General features: G+C 35.1%; 2 protein-coding genes across 8 annotated transcripts; one reads left to right on the top strand and one right to left on the bottom strand.

The window, feature by feature from the left end:
• Nucleotides 1–673: 673 nt before the first annotated feature.
• Nucleotides 674–4,603, bottom strand: LOC107765124 (putative plastid-lipid-associated protein 11, chloroplastic). Of its 2 annotated transcripts, XM_075246687.1 has the most exons (4): nt 4,019–4,603; nt 2,418–2,483; nt 1,973–2,115; nt 674–814 (listed from the first exon to the last, which is right to left on the bottom strand). In XM_075246687.1, exons 1-3 carry the CDS (start codon nt 4,489–4,491, stop codon nt 2,016–2,018), a joined length of 639 nt encoding a protein of 212 aa, XP_075102788.1. In that variant the 5' UTR covers nt 4,492–4,603; the 3' UTR covers nt 674–814; nt 1,973–2,015. The 2 variants fall into 2 exon arrangements, with proteins under 2 accessions (XP_075102788.1, XP_016439220.1); XM_016583734.2 differs by lacking the exon at nt 674–814 and having other exon boundaries at nt 1,752–2,115.
• Nucleotides 4,604–7,107: 2,504 nt separating this feature from the next.
• Nucleotides 7,108–17,312, top strand: LOC107765123 (protein NONRESPONDING TO OXYLIPINS 2, mitochondrial). Of its 6 annotated transcripts, none has more exons than XR_012706091.1 (5): nt 7,108–7,401; nt 8,510–8,631; nt 16,169–16,214; nt 16,365–16,433; nt 16,943–17,312. XR_012706091.1 is itself a non-coding variant. In XM_016583732.2 (5 exons), exons 1-5 carry the CDS (start codon nt 7,238–7,240, stop codon nt 16,966–16,968), a joined length of 477 nt encoding a protein of 158 aa, XP_016439218.1. In that variant the 5' UTR covers nt 7,109–7,237; the 3' UTR covers nt 16,969–17,312. The 6 variants fall into 6 exon arrangements, 2 of the variants coding, with proteins under 2 accessions (XP_016439218.1, XP_016439219.1); XM_016583732.2 differs by having other exon boundaries at nt 7,109–7,401; nt 8,510–8,681; XR_012706088.1 differs by lacking the exon at nt 16,365–16,433 and having other exon boundaries at nt 7,110–7,401.
• Nucleotides 17,313–22,179: the final 4,867 nt, after the last annotated feature.

Here is a 22,179-nt window from a genome sequence, read left to right as displayed (position 1 = left end):
TACTTTGTTTGCCAATGCACCCAAACCCTTCTGTCTTAGCACCTTGTGCCCCCCATTGCCCATATAGCGACTCCAGGTGCAACTAGCCCTTTGGTCGAGTTGTTCATCCCCTTCCCCATCTAGCATATAGATGCTTGTTTTCACAGCACCCTCTCCTAACCCCCACCCCCAACCCCACCCCACCCCACCCCCCACCCCAAACATTATTCACCCTTTACCTAAACCTATACCACTTTGTTCTAGATTTACTTGCTCCCCCACTAACTTTAAAACAACAGTATCCGTGATTACCAATCCAAACAAAAAATTATCATTCATCAACTTAAGTATATTTGTTCTACTTCATTTCTGATCTCAAAAGAGATGCTAACTAAATGAAAAGAAGGGAAAGCACTAGGGGAGGAGGAAAGTGGGTAGTTTTGCTTGAAATGCCTTATTCCCCCTTACATTCAATGGGAAATGTGAGAAAGAATAGTTTTGCTAAATTTTTATAACCATAGGACTAATAATGCTAAAAACTCAAGGGACTAAAAATGCAATTTGGATCTTTGGCACAACTTAAAAGGCTTCTCAATCACAGCCCATAAGAATACAATGAAAACAGATTGCATTGCCTTCAAGTTTAGATCTTAACAACTATTATTAAAAACAAATAATAAAACTCATAATTACAAGAAGAGATCCAATTTAACTTGGCCATAAAGTGGAAAAGCTCTTGCACTAATCAACTTGACAAGGTGCTACAATCACGACGGGTATAGAGAGCATGCAAATGAAGACCTTATCGTATATTGGCCATCTTCACCTTTCAATTCTGCATGATATAGCTATGCTCTTTATATCCTATGCCTAAAGGAATGTTCAAGGAAACTCTTGACGTACGTAAAGGTGTTACTACATGCAAATGAATATACATGATGCAATACTGATATGTAACAATTCTTTCAGAATTGATGCTTGTCAGTTGTCTATGTTTAAGGAAGTAAATGGAAACACAACCACAAGACCACAACCAACAACATCAAGGGGTTGTGCAGATGGCAGTTCAGATTAGAAAACCATAATCAATTTGGATGCTCAATGGGGGACTAGAAACAAGACTATGCTTCAGTTCTCCAATACTTGGTAGGTGGAACTAAGCAAGAGATTAGGTCGGATTAAATTTATTGCAAAAGAAGGAATATATATAGATATAGATATATATAAGTGTTTATTATTGGTTTGTGTATTGAATCATTCAGTTAAAACTGACTACGCCTCAATCCCAAACTAGTTAAATTCAATTAAATGAATTGTCTGCTTCCATTCTCCTCTATTTAAGCCTGTTCTATTTCACTACCAAATCATTTGTCTTGTAAGGCAAAAGTAGAGGTTCTCTAGATCTCACACTTATTTCAGATGAACTTACAAAACTAGCTGGGTCGGTTTTTTTTTTTGAGATGGAAAAAAAAAAAACATACCCAGTGTAATCCAACAAGTGGTGTCTGTGAAGGGTACACAGTGTGTACGCAAACCTTATCCTAAACTTGTGAAGGTAGAGAGGTTGTTTCCAAATATTTCCAAAAACAATTACCATTTTTGACTGAACAAGCTACTTAATTGCTTAGCAATATTAGAAAACCCAGAGCGGACATGCATAAATGGAGATAATTGATTATGGAAATATGCAGGATACACAACTAAATCAGTAAAAGAATGTATTGCATATCGTTAACATAGAGGTAAAAGCTGAACAAAAATATATTTGCATATTTCATATAAATGAAGGCACAAATTTTGCCTCATCTAGTAGACTAGTATTATCTGGTCTTATGACAACAAATCAAATGTCTCTACTTAATATTACAGACAACTTTAACTACAAAGAGGATGCTGCAGAACCTATACACTCAGAACAAGGATACATTACAGGAAATCTAAATGACTTCAGATGTATCAGCATGAAGAAGAGAGTTTAAAGAAAGGAACTTACAGTAAATTTTATGTACAGAGATAGCAGAAGAGAAATACAACTATCATTCTTTCCAAGTATAAGGAGCACGTTCAACAACCAGGTAATCTTGCCTGATATCTTTGACTACCCGAATCTCATCATCAAGGTATACAGTCTCAAACCTACACAAGAAGTTATTCAAGCCATCACTGAACACGAACGAAACAAAGGTAATCTGAAATCAAGCAAGAGAGTGGAGGAAAAGAGAAAGAAAAATAGAAAAAGGAAAGAAACAAATGTTTGTGACAAAGAACAAAAACCAAATGCGTGTGGCAGAACTTTGAAAGGCACTTCAACTCCGAAAAAAACACTATACTTAAATTTCAATCAGATATATGGGAAACTCCTAATATACCAAACATCACTTAGTGGAATATAAAATGTAGTTGATCAAGACAATAAACGAGCAAAGAGAAACACTTACCACCCTTGTCCAAAAGGTGGCAGAGGAAACTCCCAATTTTTTCCACGCAGAACTGCACTTGTGAATCTACATCATAGCAACAACTGTCAATAGACCATGAAATAGTTCCAAACTACAAGAAAACTTCCAAGACAGGTAAAATGTTCTCTTCATCCCATTACCATTGTTCTCTGCTGTTTCAAGAAATTTGTCAATAATCTGATCTCTAGTACTATAGCAGTTTGTATATGACCCTCCTAACTTCTAAAGTCAATTACACAGAGAACCAATTCGCAAAAAACTACTAATACGCCTTAACCCAAAACTAATAGGGGTCGGCATATGAATCATCACTATCGATTCTGCTCCATTTGAACACGTCGCTTTCGAATACGTGCTTCTTTACACACCCCAGAAAATTACCTGTTACCATTAGCATAAAATTCAGAGAATCCTATATTAAATTCAGGGGTGTCGCCATTAGCGGAGCTAGGATTTAACTACATGGATTCAAAATATAAAGAATAAACACACGAAGAAGCCAAGGGAATTCAACGTGTACACACACACACTAAAACAAATATCTACACAATATAATTTTCTGGCGAAGTGGTGTCAATTAACTTCGCTTGGGCAAGGGTAGTACTAAACCCTGCATCGTAGCCACCTTTTGGTGAAGAGGGTTCAATTGAGTCCCTTTCGCCTAAAAATTACACCAATATAGATTTTGGATTTCATACTTTTTTCTCCTCTACTGATCTAGAACTCAAGGTTCTGAGATTGGTTTCCTTTGCTAACCACCGGAAAACATGTATATATGGTATTTGTTCATGAAAAATTTATTGAAATCCTGCGAATGGATTTTAGAAAGACATTTGTAATCTTGCAAAAACATTTGTTCTAGTATTTTCAACAAATCCTTACATTTTTTCCCCAAAATCTACTTATGAAGAAGTCGTCTGATGTACTTTCCAAATACTCTATTCGTTCCAATTTATGTGACATAGTTTGATTTGGTACGGAGTTTAAGGAAGAAAGAAAGACTTCAACTTATGATCTTAAACATGCCATAATATTTGTTTGGTATAAGTTATACTCAAGGGTGTGCCTAGTGATGAATGAAGTGGGTTGAGAACCACAAAGTTTCAAGTTCAAATCTCAGCCAACTGTTCCAAGTCTTGGTGGCCAGAGCTATCCAGTACTTGTGTTGGTGGGATGTAGCGGTGAAATTAGCCAAGGTAAGGTCAAGCTGGCAGCCGAGGCGGACCTATGCTATACCGAGAGGGGTCACCGGCACCCGTAAAGTTTGGCAAAAACTCTGTGTATACATGTATATATCTTTAAAAAATAGTGATATATTAGTAGTGTGCAACCTTTATACAAAGCAGATTTTGGTTGAATCTAAAAGTGCTGGTTCCGCCTCTAGCTGGCAGGGACCTCACGGTCTGCTTACAAGATTTTTAAAACTTATCATCTTAAATATTGACATAACATTTATGTTGCTAGGATGAAAAATTTAAAATTAAACGTTTCAAAATCTATAAAGGTGTCGTTCTTTTCAAAAAAGTAACAAAGAATAAATTGGAATGGAGGGAAACAAGATGATAGAGAAATAGTCACACCTGAAATTCACACGTTGAGAAGAAGCAACATCAATAGTGGACCGAACAAAGAAGACTCCATCAGGGGGGAAAGTAATAACATTATTAAGAGTCCCTTTTTCAACATCAATAACTTGGAGAACATCACCAGCTTTAGTACCAAAAAAGGGAGCAGCAGTTTTAATAATATAAAGTTGCTCTTTCTCCGTAGTCCAAAGCAAACGCCAGGTGGCCGAAAGGGAAGCGTCAGTGGTGACAGTGTCACGTCCGATATCGGCTAACTCGTCAATTGCGCTGATTATTTCAGAGAGTTTTTGCGGGTCAGATTGAGTCTTGAGGCCACGTTCTTGGTCAGAGATAAGGCGAAGGAGATTATCCTTGGCTGAGAGGGATTGAGATGTGAGGGAGGAACAATGGATTTTGTAAGATTTGGGATTAGAAGGGAAGTGCATAAAGAAATTAGGAGTGGCGGGAAGGAAGAAGCCGGTTGCCATTTTTGCAGTTGAGGGAGTATAACTGATGAGGTGTACGGGGAAGAAACAAGTGGCACTTGTGAATTTGTGTGTGTTACTGTGTGTGTGGGGAGGTGTGAACTTGAGTTTTTGATTTTTTAGAGGGAAATGGTGAAGAAGTTACATGGTGAATAATGAACATACAAATTCAACTAGTTTAAAATTTGGTTATTTACTTTTTAGTTTGTTTTAAAATAAATGATATATTTTTAAATTTAGAAATAATTTAATTTTAAACTCTTTATTTTACTCATTTTATCCTTAATGAGAAGTTTTTATAATTACACAAATGTCATGGCCTCATAAAACTTTTAAACCTTAAGTTTTTAAGACCATAAGTTTCAAAAAAAAAAAAAATTTCTTAAACTTCGTGTTAAGTCAAACTACTTCGTCTAAATTGAAACAGATGGAATATTATTCCTCTTTTTCTTCTTTGTTTTTTTTTGGCATTTCTTGGTTTAAAAAGGTCCTTACTAGTTGAAAATATTTAATTATACTTAAATGATATAAAATATATGTTCCTCTATCATTATAATACTCCATCCGTTCCAATTTATGTGAACTTATTTTTTTTTGGTCCGTTCCAAATGAATGACCCCTTTCTAAATTTAGAAACAATTCAGTTTAACCTTCAAATTATGCCCTTAATGAAAAACTTTTATAACCACACAAATACTCTGGACCCCTTTTTGACTTGTTTAGGACCGCAAATTTCAAAAGTCTTCATTTTTTAAAACTCTGTACCAAGTCAAACAAGTTCACATAAATTAAAAACGGAGGGAGTATATAATATAAGTAATTTGTTATATCAGAATGATCTGTCTCAGTTTATAGTTTTTAGTTACTTACTAATTTACTTGTTATTGACATGCACATTTATACGATTACCTTCTAAGTGATAGATATTTCTTGTGCAGGTATTTGCAAACAATAATATTTACAAAAGATTTGGCTTTCTTAAAAACTCTTATCATTAATTCTGTCAAAACAGGTTTCCATTTTGATCTAATACACTAGGAAAGTACGTTGAATGTTAGAAATTGCAATATGAAAAATTGAATCAAATATCAAAAATTATATATAAAAAAAAGGGTAGAAATAGATCAAAATTTGAAGAAACGCCAAAAATTGTACCTCCAAATATTCATGTTAATTTGTTTTTTCAATTTCTGTTTATTTGATAGAGATTAAGGTTGTGTTTGGTACGAAGAAAAATATTTTCCGGAAAATATGTTTTAATTTTCCCATATTTGGTTAGCTTAAATATTTTGGAAAATATTTTCATCATAAACTCATTTTCCTCCAATTGGAAGAAAATATTTTCCCTATCAAAAGAAGGGAAAATATTTTTCATAACTTTTTTTCAACCTTCCCCATCCTATTACTCATCCCTACCAACCCACCCTCACACCCTCCACCCACTACCCCCACCCCTACCCCTACCCCCACCCTCACCCTAAATTCTTATTATTAGTATAAAAAAAAATTATTTCAATAAATGAGTTTTTTCTTTTCATGATATAAAAAAGTATTTTTCTCATTATAACAAAAAAATACTTTCTTTTCATGTTATTTTTAAAAAAAAAATTATTTTATTTGATAGAGATTAAGGATGTGTTTGGTATGAAGGAATATTTTTTAAATTTTCAATGCTTTGTTGGCTTAAATGTTTTGGAAAATATTTTTCCCATGAACTCATTTTCTTCCAATTAGAGGAAAATATTTTTCCTATCAAAGAAGGAAAAATATTTTCTAAAACTCTTTTTTAACATTCCCCATCCTATTCCTCATCCCCACCGACCCACCCTCACACCCTCCACCCAATACCCCCACCCTAAATTCATATTATTAGTAGATTATTTTTTATTTCAACAAATGAGTATTTTATTTTCATGATATAAAAAAATAGTTTTTTTATTATAACAAAAAAATACTTTCTTTTCATGACGTAGAAAAAGTATTTTTTTTCATTTTAACAAAATGATGTCGTAAAAAGTATTTTCTTTCATTTCAACAAAAGAGTATTTTTTTCATGATGTAGAAAAAGTATTTTCTTTCATTTCAAAAAAAATAAAATTCTTTTCATGATGTAGAAAAGTAATTATTTTATTTCAATAAAATGAGTACTTTATTTTCATGTTGTAGAAAGAGTACTTTATTTTTCAACCAAAAAAAGAGTATTTCCTTCTTTGTTATGGAATACAAATTTCAACGTTGTTTTTGCATAAAAAAGTGAAGCAACACATTAGTTCCTTTGGTTTTGTGCGATTTTTTAGAAGAATAATTAAACTCTTGAAGAAAATAGTATCCTGAAAACATTGGGAGTGGGGGTGAGGGGGAGCAAGGAAACATGTGGATTTTGGGAAAGGGGGTGAGGAGAGTAGCATAAAAGAAAAATATTTTATACTCTCTAACCAAACACTAAAAAATATTTTTCGGAAAATATTTTTCACTCACCAACCAAACAAGGAAAAATAAGTGAAAAATCACTTATTTTTCATGAAAATATTTTCCATGGTACCAAACATACCCTAAAAGTATTTATTTTTGACAAACTTAAAAGTTCAAAATTGCTCTACCCCAAACTTAATGGACCATTTTTGTTATTTTTCTCGTACAAAAAACCCATAAACACAAATCTCCGTGATTCCCTCTATAGGAAATTAGAAATCCTCAACCCCTTAAATCCTTGGGCTATAGAATTCTTCTGATTCAATTATATCATCAAATGGCTTCAATTTGCCAACGCATCGTAAACAGAGCATCATCATCCGCGAAATACGCCATTAGAAAACCTTCAAAGTCATCTCAAGCTGCTCCTTCTTTTTCTGGATATGCTAAATCATCTTCTGCAATTCCTTCTACCTCACCATCCTTCAGCAGCAAGCTTAAGTAATTCTTGTTACAATTAGTCTCTTTAATGTATTTCTCCCTTTTCTTTTGGTTCTTATCTAATTTCCTTTTGTGTTGATTCCTTGATAAATGTTAGAGATTTACATGCCACTAGGAAATACAGAGAATTTAGTGCTTTTTATTTTGTAATTTTATTTTATATGTTATTGGACTGAAATGAGTTTAAATGGAAAGACATGGACAGTGAGGATTCATATCACTAACCCTTACTTGCTTGAGATTAAGGTATAGTTGTTGTCTTGTTGATTCCTTGATAAATGCATATGTGGGTGTGTTTGGTATGAAGGAAAATGTTTTACACAGAAAATGTTTTCCAGATAAAAAGAAGTGATTTTCTTGCTTCTTTTTTGGTGTTTGGTAAGTAAGCAGAATATATTGCCTCAAGAGCATCTTTATATAATATAGGCAAACACTATTGGGTCGGGAAGGGTGGGGGTTAGGGTGAGGGGGGCAGGAGGCGGGATGGGGGTCGGGATGGAGGGGGCAGGGGTGGGGTGTTGGGGATGAGAAGAAGATAATCAGTGTGGAATTCCATTTTGATATGTTTACACACACTCAATGTGAGTCCATGCTCCATTGATAGGCAGAATTACCTGCATGTGGGCTACTGCAAGTTGTGTGGTGGATTAGACCAAATGTGTGTAAGCTGGCATGGACACAATATATACACACAGATACACAAATATAACCCACCTTTTAGATCATAAATATATATGTGAGAAATCCTGAAAGATAGCAGTAATATAAATTTAAGTTTAGAACCCATATTTCAAAGAACTCAAACCGTGAACCTATTAAATTTAAATATTGGATCGCCCTTGTGTGTGCGCACACACATCTGTATGTATATATATAGGCACATACAAACCAAAATATTGGTAGAGTCAAAGGTCATGGTTGCGCCTGCATCGCTGTTAACAAGCTACATGAGTCACTGTTCGCTTACCGTTTAATTGAAAGGCCATTAAGTGTGCACTGTTTCTGATTTCTCTTTACCCTTTCTTATACTAATTGAAATGGTTCTTAAATTTGATATTTTGTTGTATGATATGATATATTTTGTATTGTGGGTTTGAATTGATGACAGGTCTCCATTGAAGCAACTTGGATGTCTTCAGTCCCTTTTGCCTCTGCATAGCACAGTAGCAACGGCCAGGCTAACTTCATGTCTGAATGATGGCTCGAGGAGTTGTCGAGCTCTCTCACAGGGTACTCTCTGCTGCACCTTCCCTGGACTTTCTGGTTTTGTTATCTTAATCGTGAGTAGTTGCTTCACATTTGATACTTTATACTTTTGAAAAGTATACTGTGATGGTCATGCAAGCCGTTTCAATCAGTTGTCATTATTTCATTTTGTGTACAGAAATTGTAATTCATCAACAGAAACCATGTGAAGTATAGGAAGAAAACATAGAAGGAGGGGTGATGGGAAATACTTGCACCTATAAGCGAAAGTACATGACATGTATCTTTCACATAAGGTTTATCAACCAACGGCTAATTAATATGTGTCATTACCTCAGTTTGCCATTTAATTGTGGTAAATTAACTTTGTTTGGTGTATGCATTGGGTCTGGGTAAGTTTCTTTTTCATATCCTGAATGCTTATACTTATGGACTCACGATGGGTATCTGAGTTTAGTGAATCATCTGAAATCCTGAAATTCGTGTTAATAGAAACAAGGCTCTAAAGGAAGTGCAGTTGGACTGTGAAATGAACTTTGACTGTTGGCTAATTACTGGTGATACATATTGGACTTTATTTGGTAATCTACAGATGTTTGCTGCAAAATCTTAGAACATCAGTTATGCTCCTTGCTCCTCATCCATATCAAGCTACCCAACATTTTCCATGTTGAAAGTTTGTGCCTATAGTGTTCTAAGCTTTGACTACTAGGGATAGTTTGATCAAAATTTCAGTTTGAAAAAAAAAGCATAGCATTTGAGAGTAAAGATTAGAAAAATGTTGCCCTCAAGGGCTTTGTTTCAATGCCAAAGGTAGCACGGTGTGGTATTTGTGGTAGGCACATATTATGAGTCTGAATATAAGCTGGTGAACCAAATATGACATTTAGGTAGAGATGGGTATGGGAGAGCGCATTTATAAAATAAAGAAAAGTTAGAAAGTTTTTTTGCTTACCTTTCAAAAGAATGTTCAAGCGTATATTGCGCTTCATTGGTGAAACTCTAACAGTTCCCTATGAAGGATAAATCTTTTGACACTCCATTATTAACATAATTAAAGTTTCTCCTGATGCATTCTGTACAACCTCTTGATAGATGTATGCATAAAATCGGTATTAATTTATAAAATAAAATAAGATAAAAAGGATACATGCATTAACTCAAAGTTGTTGAGGATGGTTTGAACTCAGCTTGGAAGCAGGTAATGGCATAAGTTCGATGGTGCTTCTATGCTAATTGTTCTTGGCTAATGTGATGTTTAGATAAGACGGATATCTGGATTAAAATGGAAATGAGAGGTACTTGACAGTTTAATCTTTATTTGTCGAAACAACATTCTGAATTCTCAAGCATCAATGATGGATCAAAGATGAGCCCCTTAACAAATTGTCTAGCACCTTAGAAGCTATGTTGCTCGGACTCTCCGAAATATTACCAAGTGCGTGTCAAATTCTCCAAAAGTAATGTAATTTTTGAGGATCCGACACGGGTGCGACAACATTTGGAGAGTCCGCGCAACATAGCTTAGAAGTATTTAAAGGTATTTAACTGCAAGATGTAGCATGCTGCTTGCTTCAATATTTTATTGCATGTCGCCCTTTTCATTCTGGTGTTTTGAGCTTATTTTGATATGAGTCCATGTTTTGGATAAACACATCTAGCCTAAAGCTTGTGTTACATACTCCTAATAGTCGATTTGAGCAAATTAAACAAATTTTACAGCAGTGGTATATTCCGCCATCCTCCATCCTAAGCCCCAAACCCAAGAAATTCTATCCCTTCAAGTAGCTCTTGGAATTTAATTTCTAGTTGGAGGTTTTTATTAGATTCTACGGCGTGGGGAAGTGTTTACGGGGGACTGGTGGAGGGGCATCAGAGGAAGAGAATCCCATGGGGTTGTCAATTTTTGTTTAATTAACAAAAACTAAATGCCAGAAATAATGTTTTAAAAGGCGTTTTTGGGCGAGGCACATAAAAAACGCATTGAGGCGTACTAGCGGGACGCAAGTATCATGTGGTGCATGTCCCAACCTTTCGGGCATCCACTCATACGTAAGTCCCAACTTTTTGCGCGTTATTGGGGCGTAAGCCCGGAAAACCTTTTCAAATTTGAGCCAAAATTGCTTAAATTATTTTTTAAGTACTTAAATACTCAATTTAAAGTTAACTCATAATAATTTCCAAACTAAAAAAACTCAAAAGTCACAGGCCACCTAATTTCATTATGCTTTCTCTTTGTCGTTTACTTAGTAACAAATACTCTTTGGCACTTTGTCTGCAAAGCATGAGCTTTGTCCTTAATGCTTGTAGTGCTTCCACGCTTGCAACTTCCTTCTTTATGCTTCATATGTTTTTTCCTCTCTTTAATCTATTCTTTTCAAGTTAGTGTTTAGTATTAGAATTTCTTTTGGTATCTCTCTAGTTGACATATTGTTCTGGAGACTTTATTTTAAAAAAATGATACCCTAGTTCCAAATAATTCAGAAACTAAAAATGACAATACCAGAAAATTATTGTTTGAAAACCTATAATTAAAAAAGAAATCACAAATACTCATTATAATACAAATAGAATATTACGCTGAGGAGTTTCGTTCACCCTATTCAATGAATATAAAATTTAAAAAATTCATAATATTGCTAAATAATTTATTTGAGTTATAAAATATAAACTTTTGAAATTTACAAATAATATTCATATTTAGTCAACAAAGTAGCGGATGACCTAGCTAAGCATGAAAACAACAACCCAGTAGAATCTCACTAGTGAGGTATGGGGAGGGTAGAGTGTGCGCTAACCTTACTCCTACCCGGAGGGATAGAGAGGCTGTTTCCGGGAGACCCTCGGCTTAGAGACACTAGATCCGTAACAACAACAGAAACCAGAAAAATAATACCAGTATCGTAAGAGACAGCAAATAAATAAAAAGACAATAATAATAATAATAAACAGTGTGAAACACAACAAAAACAACTAATAGTCTTACACAAAACACTATCAGACTAGCTGGCACAACGAGGAAACAGTCTCGACTACCCCCTACCTACAACCCTAATGCTCGACCTCCACACCTTTCTATCAAGGGTCATGTCCTCGGAAATGTGAACTCGCGCCATGTCCTGCCTTATCACCTCGCCCCAATACTTCTTAGGCCGCTCTCTACCTTTTCTCGTACCTGCCAGAGCCAACCGCTCACACCTCCTAACCGGGGCATCTAGGCTCCTCCGCACGTGCCCGAACCATCTAAACCTCGCTTCCCGCATCTTGTCGTCCAAGGGAGCCACACCCACCCTCTCCGGAATATCTTCATTCCTAATCTTTTCCATGCTAGTGTGCCCGCACATTCATCTCAACATCCTCATTTCTGTTACTTTCATCTTCTGGATATATGAAATCTTGACTGGCGCCCTATACAACATGGTCAGTCTAACCACCGCTCTATAGAACTTACCTTTAAGTTTCGATGGCACATTCTTGTCATACAGGACTCCAGATGCTAACCTCCATTTCATCCACCCCACTCCGATACGGTGCGTGACATCACCGTTGATCTCCCCATCTCCCATCTCCTTGGATAACTGACCCTAAGTACTTGAAACTCTCTCTTTTAGGAATGACTTGTGAGTCAAGCCTCACTTCCACGTCCGCTTCCCCCGACGCGTCGCTGAACTTACACTCCAAATATACCGTCTTGGTCTTACTCAACTTGAAACTTTTAGACTCCAGGGCCTGCCTCCATACCTCCAGTCTCTTATTAACGCCACCTCGCGTCTCATCAATCAGAACTATATTATCAGCGAACAACTTACACCAAGGCACTTCCCCTTGAATATGGTGTGTCAGTGCGTCCATCGCCAGGCAAATAAGAACGGGCTGAGCTCAGATCCTTGGTGTAACCCATAACCACCGGAAACAGCTCTGACTCACCTCCCACAGTCCTAACCCGAGTCTTAGCTCCATCATACATATCCTTTATCGCCCTAATATAAGCTACCGACACACCTTTCACCTCCAGGCATCTCCAAAGAACGTCCCTAGGGACCTTGTCATACGCCTTCTCTAGGTCAGTAAACACCATGTGCAAATCCCTCTTCCTATCTCTGTATTGTTCCACCAACCTCCTGATAAAGTGGATAGCTTCCGTAGTAGAACGACTCGACATTAACCTGAACTGATTTTCTGATATAGACACGCCCTCCTTACCCTCCCTTCCACCACCCTCCCTTCCACCACCCTCTCCCAAACTTTCATGGTATGGTTTAGTAACTTGATACCCCTATAGTTACAATTCTGGATATCACCTTTGTTCTTGTACAGCGGAATCATCGTACTCCACCTCCACTCATCTGGCATCCTCTTCGTCCTGAAAATAACATGAAACAACCCAGTCAGCCACTCCAAGCCTGCTCTACCCACATACCTCCAAAATTCTACTGGAATCTTGTATGGTCCAGTCGCTTTGCCCCGACTCATCTTATGAAACGCTCCCACGACCCCCTCAACCTTAATACGTCTATAATACCTAAAGTCTTGGTGACTCGGAGTGCCCCAATTCCCCTAACACGATTTTTCCGCCCCCCTCTTCATTCAGAAGTTTATGAAAGTACGACTGCCATCTTTGCTTAATCTGGGCCTCTTCCACAAATACACGACCTTCCTCATCTTTAATGCACCTAACTTGATCCAGGTCACTAGCCTTCCTCTCTCTCGCTTTGGCCGACCGAAATAACTTCTTGTCCTCACCTTTAGCCCCCAATTCCTCATATAGACGACCAAACGCAGCAGTCTTAGCCTCCGTGACCGCTAATTTCGCCTCTCTCCTAGCTAAGCATGAAAACAACTTAGATAATTTTGAAAGCTAAATGACTATCATGTATCCCTTATTTTTATTTTAACGTCGTATGAAATGATGTTGAGGTACTATGTATGCTAAACATGTCAACTATAAAAGAAATAACGACAAATCACTTATTTTTGTTTTAACGTCGTATGAAATGATGTTGAGGTACTATGTATGCTAAACATGTCAACTATAAAAGAAATAGCGACAAATCACTTTTTTTTGTAGCTAAACAGTAAAAATTCGTCGCTAATTACTGATTATCAAAAACTTCTATTTTCTATGAGATAAGTGTATTTTTAACATGATGAATTAATTCTAGTGAACTTTTTTCTATAATAAATAAATTTTTGATTGTACAAGTTTAAGTTCTTGGAAACTTAAAGTGAAAATTCACAATTAACTTCAAAATTTTAAATATTAGTTTATCTAAAATTTGTGAAAACTTCGGTGTTTCAACACTACATTACCTTTTGTGATGCTTGAAAGAGTTTATTTTCTATAGGTAAAGAAAAAGAAGTAATCCTAAATATTAGGCCTTCTAACAAAAATTTGTAGGTATTGTGGAAATAAATAAAAGAAACTTAAAATAATTCCAAGTAATAATCAAAACTTAATTTAGTAATCTAATGACTTTACTATAAGTATCCAAATTAATAAGTGAAATCTTCAAATATGTTCAAGTAATTATTAGCCGGATGTCTTTTTAGAGTCTTATATCGTATTCAAATAAGGAAAAAATATAAATAAAATCTTACTCCATATTAAATATTAAAATTTTGAAATCCTAAATATTAAGAAATAATTAATGTCCAAATTTTAGGAAAATAACTTAAATTACAACTTTGTCCAATGTAAAATCTACTTCTAAAGGGTAAAAAGACGCACGATATTTTGCTAAGGGCCTCCGTACTTTTAATATAATATAGATATATACATTTCCTACTAATTTTAGAATATTTTTGAATTTTCTACAATTTTAATAATTTTTTTTTGTTATTTATATGTTTATATTATTAATTTATAAAATATTTAAAATTAAATATCCGTGGACTTATGCCTGTGCCTTGGGGCATATGCCTCACCCAGTGTTAGATAAAATGCCTCGCTCATGCCCACGGCCTTTTAAAATGCTGACCAGAAATCAGAAGGTGTGTTGTGCGCAACCTGATAAGTAAAAGATATAGGGATAGTTTCAGCCTTTCTTGTTCAAGCTTTTAACGAAGATAGGGAGTGGGAGTCTATGCAAATTCAAAACAAGAATAAGCGGTCGTGTGATTACTGAGTACAATAACTAAGGACTATAGTGAAATTTATAATTTTGGGGGAAAAAGAAATTTGGCTTAAACAATTGAAGAACCAGCCAACAAACAATGTCTTGGTTGTTTATGTTCAAATTTCCCTTCTTCTTCCCTAAAATGATGGCGATATGCTAATGTTCAGAATAATCACAAAAATCAAGATATGACAGGGGAGAAATAGTACTCAACTTCTAGAATTTCTCTAGAATTACAATGTAGTCCATAACTACGAGATAAGATAAACTAGGGATTCTTCAAAAGCACTCACACATCATCATCAAAAGTGGCCATTTGAAAGCCCATAAGTGAGAACGTGCTTTCTACATTGCATTTGCTTCTACAACACTACAAAATCAATAACGCCAATGATCTTTCTAACTTGCTGCAAATTTGATTAATAAATCGAGTTTGTTCTATATTTATCATCTTTCTTACTCCAAATGTTGAAAACCATGACAAAAACATGTACGTCGTGCACCCAAGTGTGGCCTAATAGCTAATAAAGTGGGAGAAGAACCATGAGTCTCAGGTTCAAATCCTAGAGGAGGAAAAAAAGACATTAGATGATTTCTTCCCATCTACCTAAGAGTTGGTGGGTAGAGTTACTTGGTACCTGTACTAGTAGGAGGTTGTAGATACCCGGTGGAATAGTTGAGCTGCACACCAAGTTGGCCCTGACACCACCGTCATAAAAAAACATGTACATCGTCATTAAAGAAACCAACACATAGACGAACTGTCGGAAAATTTTCCAAGATAATAAATCTATGAAACAAGAACCACAGTGACCGAAGCCACTGCAATGTGTGACAGAACAAATGTAATGATGTAGTTTAAAGAAAGAAGCAAGTCACTGTTGTGAAGGATGATCAAGGAACTCCCATATGATTGAAAATGGGGATAAAAGAATTCATTGAGATATGATTTTATGTTATGGTTTTTCATCTTGTTAAGAAGTTGGCAAATTTGTAATTAGAAAAGTATCACCTTCATTGATTCGGCTCCTTTTGAGCTGATTGTCTAAGGTGTAAGAGTAGGAAAATAGATATATATGAGCTCCCTGTTGCTTTATTTCTCAAATAAAACAAAAAAAGAAGTTCCTTGTTGCTATACGTCGCTGAACCTTCAAGCAACTCTTCAAGGGTGTTGTTGGGAGGCTAGATTGACTGTCAGTGTCACACTTTTATGACCTTTAGGGTTCACTTGGGCTAATATTTTTTCATCTCTAGTGCGTCATTCTCTACCTTTAGAAAAGCATGTCTTCCATGGGTGTGCTCCGCCCTCTTTATTTTAGGATACAAGTATTCAATGATCTCCAGAGAAGCAATTTATCATTTCTAGAATTTGTAGTTCTTAGTAGACTAGTAGATGTTTTTGTATTTTGTAAGAATATTGTGGTGACGGTAACTCCTTTTCCCAGATGGAGTTGATGGAACGTGAACGTTTTCTTTCTTGCCACCATGAAGGTAGACCCTTAAGCCTATTAGGTTCTGTTTCTAGCCCAGAGAATTTGGTCCGTTTCATGCCTTTGTTTTCATTCTCAAATTAAACATGCTAAGTATAAGTTAATGTACTGTCTTTATGTTTCATGCCAATCTTGGGTTTTCAATGAGAAGGGGTGTCTCAACAGTTGATTAACTTGAAGTTCCTATTGGAGTATGTGTACGGTCTGTTTGGCTTTAGTGGTAAGAGACCTATTTAAGACAAATATAAGGAGGATATATTTTCTTGCATTTGGATTATTGAGCAAAGAAAATAAAGAAATTGATACATGGCTTCAGTATTATTTTTTGAAAGAGCTTTCTTTTGCTTAGAATACTCCCAATTTTTGCTGCAAATATAGTTTACCTTTGTATATCAAATAACTTTCCCCTCTTCTCGTTCTCTTATAACTGAATTGACACTGCCTTAAAACTTCTCATATTTCATTCCTCTTTCTCTTTTTCGTCTATTCTGTCAATCTGGAAGATCTGTAACTTTTGGCAAAGCTCATCATAGATTATATGGCTTTGGAATTGATGAATGTTGAATAAAACGGTTCAATTGAAGTAAAACTTTGAAAATAATACACACCTCAAATTGGTACTGTTTGGCATTTATGTATGTCGTGTCTTTATTGCTTTCTGAAATTAAATTCTATGAAATTTCTACTTGAAAGAATCTCCTGAGACCAATTTTTTTTCCCCCTTTCCAGAGCTTGGTCTATCGGTCCCAAGGTGATTCCATGTAAGCCCTCCACTTATTATCAAGGATATCTTTGGTAATCAGTGTTTTATGTATCTCTGTTTTGGTATTTGTTGCACAAGTTCTCCGAAGCTTGTATAGTGTTCGTCCTATGTGAATCATGGGTTTGGATTGATTTCTATACACTTAGCAGGGAATTTGGTAGTTTGTTCTATGAAAAGACAACAAAGTAGGTGTTTTTTTTTTCGACGCAACAAATTAGGTGCTCAATAGCTAAGTCTTCGGCTAATATTAAAGCCCCAACAGATCACATTCGAAGAGAACAATTAAAGTTCTTTATAGCCAGCCTTCCTAATATGAATTTGATGAATCTTTCTTTATCTCCTCCTTGTCTTATTTTGCTAGTTTTGTACTTCATGATGTTACTCTCCTGAATTCCTTTGAGATCCTACACATACAGGTTCAGATTATCCGGCTTATCTCAATTAGTTATTTCTTCTTCCATTTTCATTTAGTCTATAGTTGCATTCAATTAGTTGTTTATCACTATTCTGGATACTTGGAGAAATCGGTAAAATCTGACAATAATTTTCATTGGATAAACCTAGGGGTGTCGATAAAGCGGGTATGGGACCATTCCTCACTGCCGTGCAAAAGATTATGATGTATCCACCCCAGAAACCCAACCAGAAACTTGCAAACTTTACCTCTGATATGCCCAACCTGTTCTGTGAAACACCCCCATACTAGCCTCGATGCATAGACGATACCCTCTGTTGTGACAGCTCCGCCACGAGAGAATGGAGTATTTGTCCCACGAAAAAGAAAGGACAGTGTGAAGTACAACATTATATTCTATTTTCTACTTTGATTTCTTCAGCTTCCAATATGGAAAATAGACCGAATTGGCTGTGTAAGGGGTTCAAATGGGTTGTAATGTCCGTGGACTGCACTCATGTGCTTAAGGTCTTGGTGGAGATGTTCAAATTCTTTTACATGGTATCAATGATGGGTTTGACATAAAGCCTAGGTGCTTTGATCTTAAAAGACGAATTCGAATTAATTGGGCTGCCACAATAGCTCTTTTTGAATAGACATTTGAGATAGCATTAAGCCGAGCATTAAAACACCATGAAGTCCTCTACTTGTGGCCTTGTTAGCATTTGCATTTCCATCCACATAAAGACGAAACTTGAACAAAAAGGTGAAGGGAAAGGGGCCATTTTATTGTGCAGTTAATGTCAATAGTATAAGCATGAAAGATTAAGCTGAAAAGCTTAATATAGTGGCTCTTCATATGCGAAACACGTTCACTGGCTTGGTTATTGACGTGCAGAAGAGAAGCAGGAAAGTAGTATCTGCTGGTTCTGTGCTTCAAAATCAGCATACTTATACTTTTTTGATAATCGAGAAATCCTTGAAGATCACGTACGAATAGAAATCGGTAGATAATAAGCTTGCCACTTACCCTTCACAAATATCAGGCTCTTGTCTGTGGTAAGGTTCATAGTTTCATACTTGTGCATACGTTTAATCCACACATCACGTGTTTATGCTCTTGCCACTAAATCAAAGCTTGGGCGGTGGGGTGTTTGCTTTTCATGAGAGATAATTGAAATGTTAGAAAATGGAATGGTTTAGTTTAAAGGGTAAACTATGCTGTGGGGAAGGGAGAAAAAAAGGATGGGTGGGGGAGGGAAATAGATTGATAGCTTTGTTTCTCATCTTTTTTGGTTCAGATTGGAGCGAAGGTACCGATCTATTTCTTGTACTCATGTTCCTAAAAACCGTATAGAGTACCAACCATATGACGAACAGGACATGTTACTTTTCAATTGGTCAATTTAATCAAATTTTGATGTCAAATAGAGACAATTACAGTTACTATGTTATTGTACGTTTGATGGAGTTGAAGATTACATAAGAATTGCAGTGTATGTAATTTTGAAATTCACAATGTACAGGAAATTATGGTTTAAAATATCTGATTAGGCGATGCAAAAGTAAATTGTTAGCTTATTGGTTTCTTTAAAAATAATGTTGGAGGATAATCATGTTACGAAAGAAAAAGAGGCTTATATTGAGATTAGAATCTTACACCTAAGTAATGCTTATATTTTAAATTCTTATTTTCCCCTGCTTATAGACATCGTTTGCTTTCATGCCAAACTCAAATTAATAGTACTAGTAAATATTACGAAATGGCAGCAACTCATGTGGCTGTTTTTTTGGGATTTTACTGACTGAGTTCTCTAGTATTGACAGATCTAGACTGTACTTGTCCTATTATTTTTAATGGCAAACGGCAAAATATACCCCTGTATTATGAGAAAAAGTTTAAATATATCATTTGTTATACTTTAGGTTTAAATATATACCCCTGTCATAATACTATTGGTTCATATATACCCTTCTTCTCTTAAGTTTGTCCAAGGTGGACATTCAATCCTACGTGACACTGATATTTGATACCACCCCAGTGCCCCTTCTCCATATATAAAAGACTAAAATTTGGAATACAATATTTTTTATGATAGCGATAATGGTGGTAATAGTGACGGAGGTGAAGAAAATTTTTGTGGTGGAAAAAAAATAGAAGGGAGGGGTAAAATAGAATAGGAGCACTGAGGTGGCAAGTCATGTGACATCCACTTCATTAAATGCCAATGTCATTAGGGTTGAATGTTCATTTTAGACAAACTTAATGAAAAAAGGGTATATTTGAACAAATAATATAACGACATGAATATTTATGAACTCAGAGTATAACGAAAATTACATTTAAATATTTTCTAACAGTACATGGTATATTTGGCACTTTTCCGTACTCGAGGATTATTTTGAAACAAAGTCTTCTTTTTTTATGTAATTTACCCTCTGTTGCCTTGGGATTCTAACGATTACTTAAGCCACTATCTTGAAGGGTTATTAGGCAAGAATTTTGTACTCTAGTTTAATGTTAATAGTACACTATAATCGAGAAAGTTGCTTGTTTTCATAATTTATCCTAAGATGGAGGACATAATAATAAATTTAGTAATAATCTGTATAACTATGGCTTAAAATTGGGTTTGAGCAGCTGAATTTCTAGTGTTAAGCTCTTGCTGCGTTGGTAGTGAGAACTAAATGTTTTTATGTACTGCAACAATTGATACATGTAAATACCGGTGTGGAGCTGCCAATAACAGAATGAAAAGGACTAAGTAAACATAGACGCATTTACTCAAACAAATCAATAACCAAGTCAATGAAATCAAATTAAAAGGAGGGGTTTACTCAAACGGGTTGAATAGGTCAATTCATAATTAAATTGCTTTTTAGGATAACTGGTATTTGTTCTATCATTTAAACCTGTACAGTACTACTGTATTCTCTAATGTAATTTTCCAGCATTGGGATTTTAACGATGACTTAAACGACTATCTTTCGGGTGAGGAAGAATTATATGCTCTAGTTTAATCTTAATGCTCTATAATCAAGAAAAGTTTCTTGTTTTCATAATGTATCATGAGATGGAGGTCATTAAAAAATTCAGTAGTAGTAGTAGTACAATTGCTTAAAATTGGACAACATGTATATACATTTTAGGTTATCTTTTAGTAATAAAAAAATCTTTTGATTGTCAATATAAAAAAATTAAAGAAAAATAAAAAGGTTGCTCGATCGAGTTAAAAAAAAAGTCAATAAAATCAAATTGCTTTCTTGGACAACTGCTATTATGAATTGATAATTCTTTTTTCAAATATTTTGAATTGACTGAAAAAAATAAAAAAAAATGAAGAACACACAAATGCATGGCGGTACGTGAGGTGAGAATATTATACAGTATCCAAAAAATAAAATAGAGTATCCAATTTAAAATGGGGATTGGGGGAAGAGGGAGGAGTAAAAGGCGGCACATGGGGAACGCACGTGCCGAACAATTTGCTTCGGGATCAGTAATTTTGCATCCTTTTTCTCTTCCCATGTCACGTGCTTCAATAATGTTACTTCCACTGGCATTGCTGTCATGTGTCTGTCTCCAATATGGAACCTTTTGTTTTCACTACTACTCTATTTCTAAGTTGTTTATTCGGATGACCAGTTTTTTATATACAGATATATAAATCTTAAAATTGCTCAACAACTAGATGAGATGATAAAAGTTTTACATGCAAAGGTGTTTGTGGTTCAATTTGATTTGTTTTTTAGTTAAAAGAAGTCGAACCAATTATGTCGATTTGCTAAACATACGAACCAAAGCAAACAAATAGAATAAATTTTGTTAGATTCTTTTAATTTTAAATTTTTCGCATGAAATACAATTTTAATTTTAGTAGAGACGCCGAGAATAATTAGCAAATATCAAACAAATCAATGAAATTACTAGCCATTAAAAGATCTATATAAAAAGAAATTTGACCGTAAGACATGACAATGGTGCACTATCATAAATAAAAATAATAGTCTTACATCTAAATGCGTTATTTTTAATTTACCTAATAGCCTTAATAATTAAAGCAATAAAAAAATTACTCCTAAATAACTTTAATAAAAGAAGTTTATCAAACTTAACAAAGCGTCATGAATATGGTAATAAAGGAGTATAACTTTTTATGCTTAAAAACACATAAATTTTTAAAATTTTATGTAAAAACATGTAGTCATATTTATCGTTGTGATTTTTAAAAATATTCTTACAAACACATTTTGAAAACAAAAGGTGTCAAATTGGTGTAACATTAAAATGGAGAGCAGCAGTAGTGTAGGGGAAATAAAGGAGGAGGTGAAGAGAAATCCAGCATGGCCTAAAAAGCGCAAGCTTCCTTTATATGGCAAAGCAAACACACGTCGGATTATTATCTTCTTTGTACTTTTGCCTTTTCCTTTTCCTTTTCCTTTTCCTCGTTATGTGGTTACAAGGGTAAAGACTTTCCCCCATTACGCCCCAACTCCTCCATCTCTCTTTCAATGGGATGACTATAAATAATTAATCTTAAACATTAATAAAGTAAACTGAAAATTTATATCCCTCCGTTCCATTTTATGTGAGCTTATTTCCTTTTTGGTCCTTTCCATATTATGCGAACCTATTTCCTTTTTGGTTCGTTTAAAAAAGAATGATCCCTTTCTAAATTTTGAAACAATTTAGCTTAAACTTATAATTCTACCCTTAATGAGAAGCTTTTATAACCAAACAAATAATCTGAGCCCCTTTTTGATTTGTTTAGGATTACAAATTTTAAAAGTCTTCATTTTTTTCTTAAA

The sequence above is a fragment of the Nicotiana tabacum genome, chromosome 23 (genome assembly GCF_000715075.1).
Source record: "Nicotiana tabacum cultivar K326 chromosome 23, ASM71507v2, whole genome shotgun sequence".
In the NCBI taxonomy this organism is placed as follows: domain Eukaryota; kingdom Viridiplantae; phylum Streptophyta; class Magnoliopsida; order Solanales; family Solanaceae; genus Nicotiana; species Nicotiana tabacum.
Note: the sequence above shows the minus strand (reverse complement) of the source record. Positions and strands in the feature narration are given on the sequence as shown.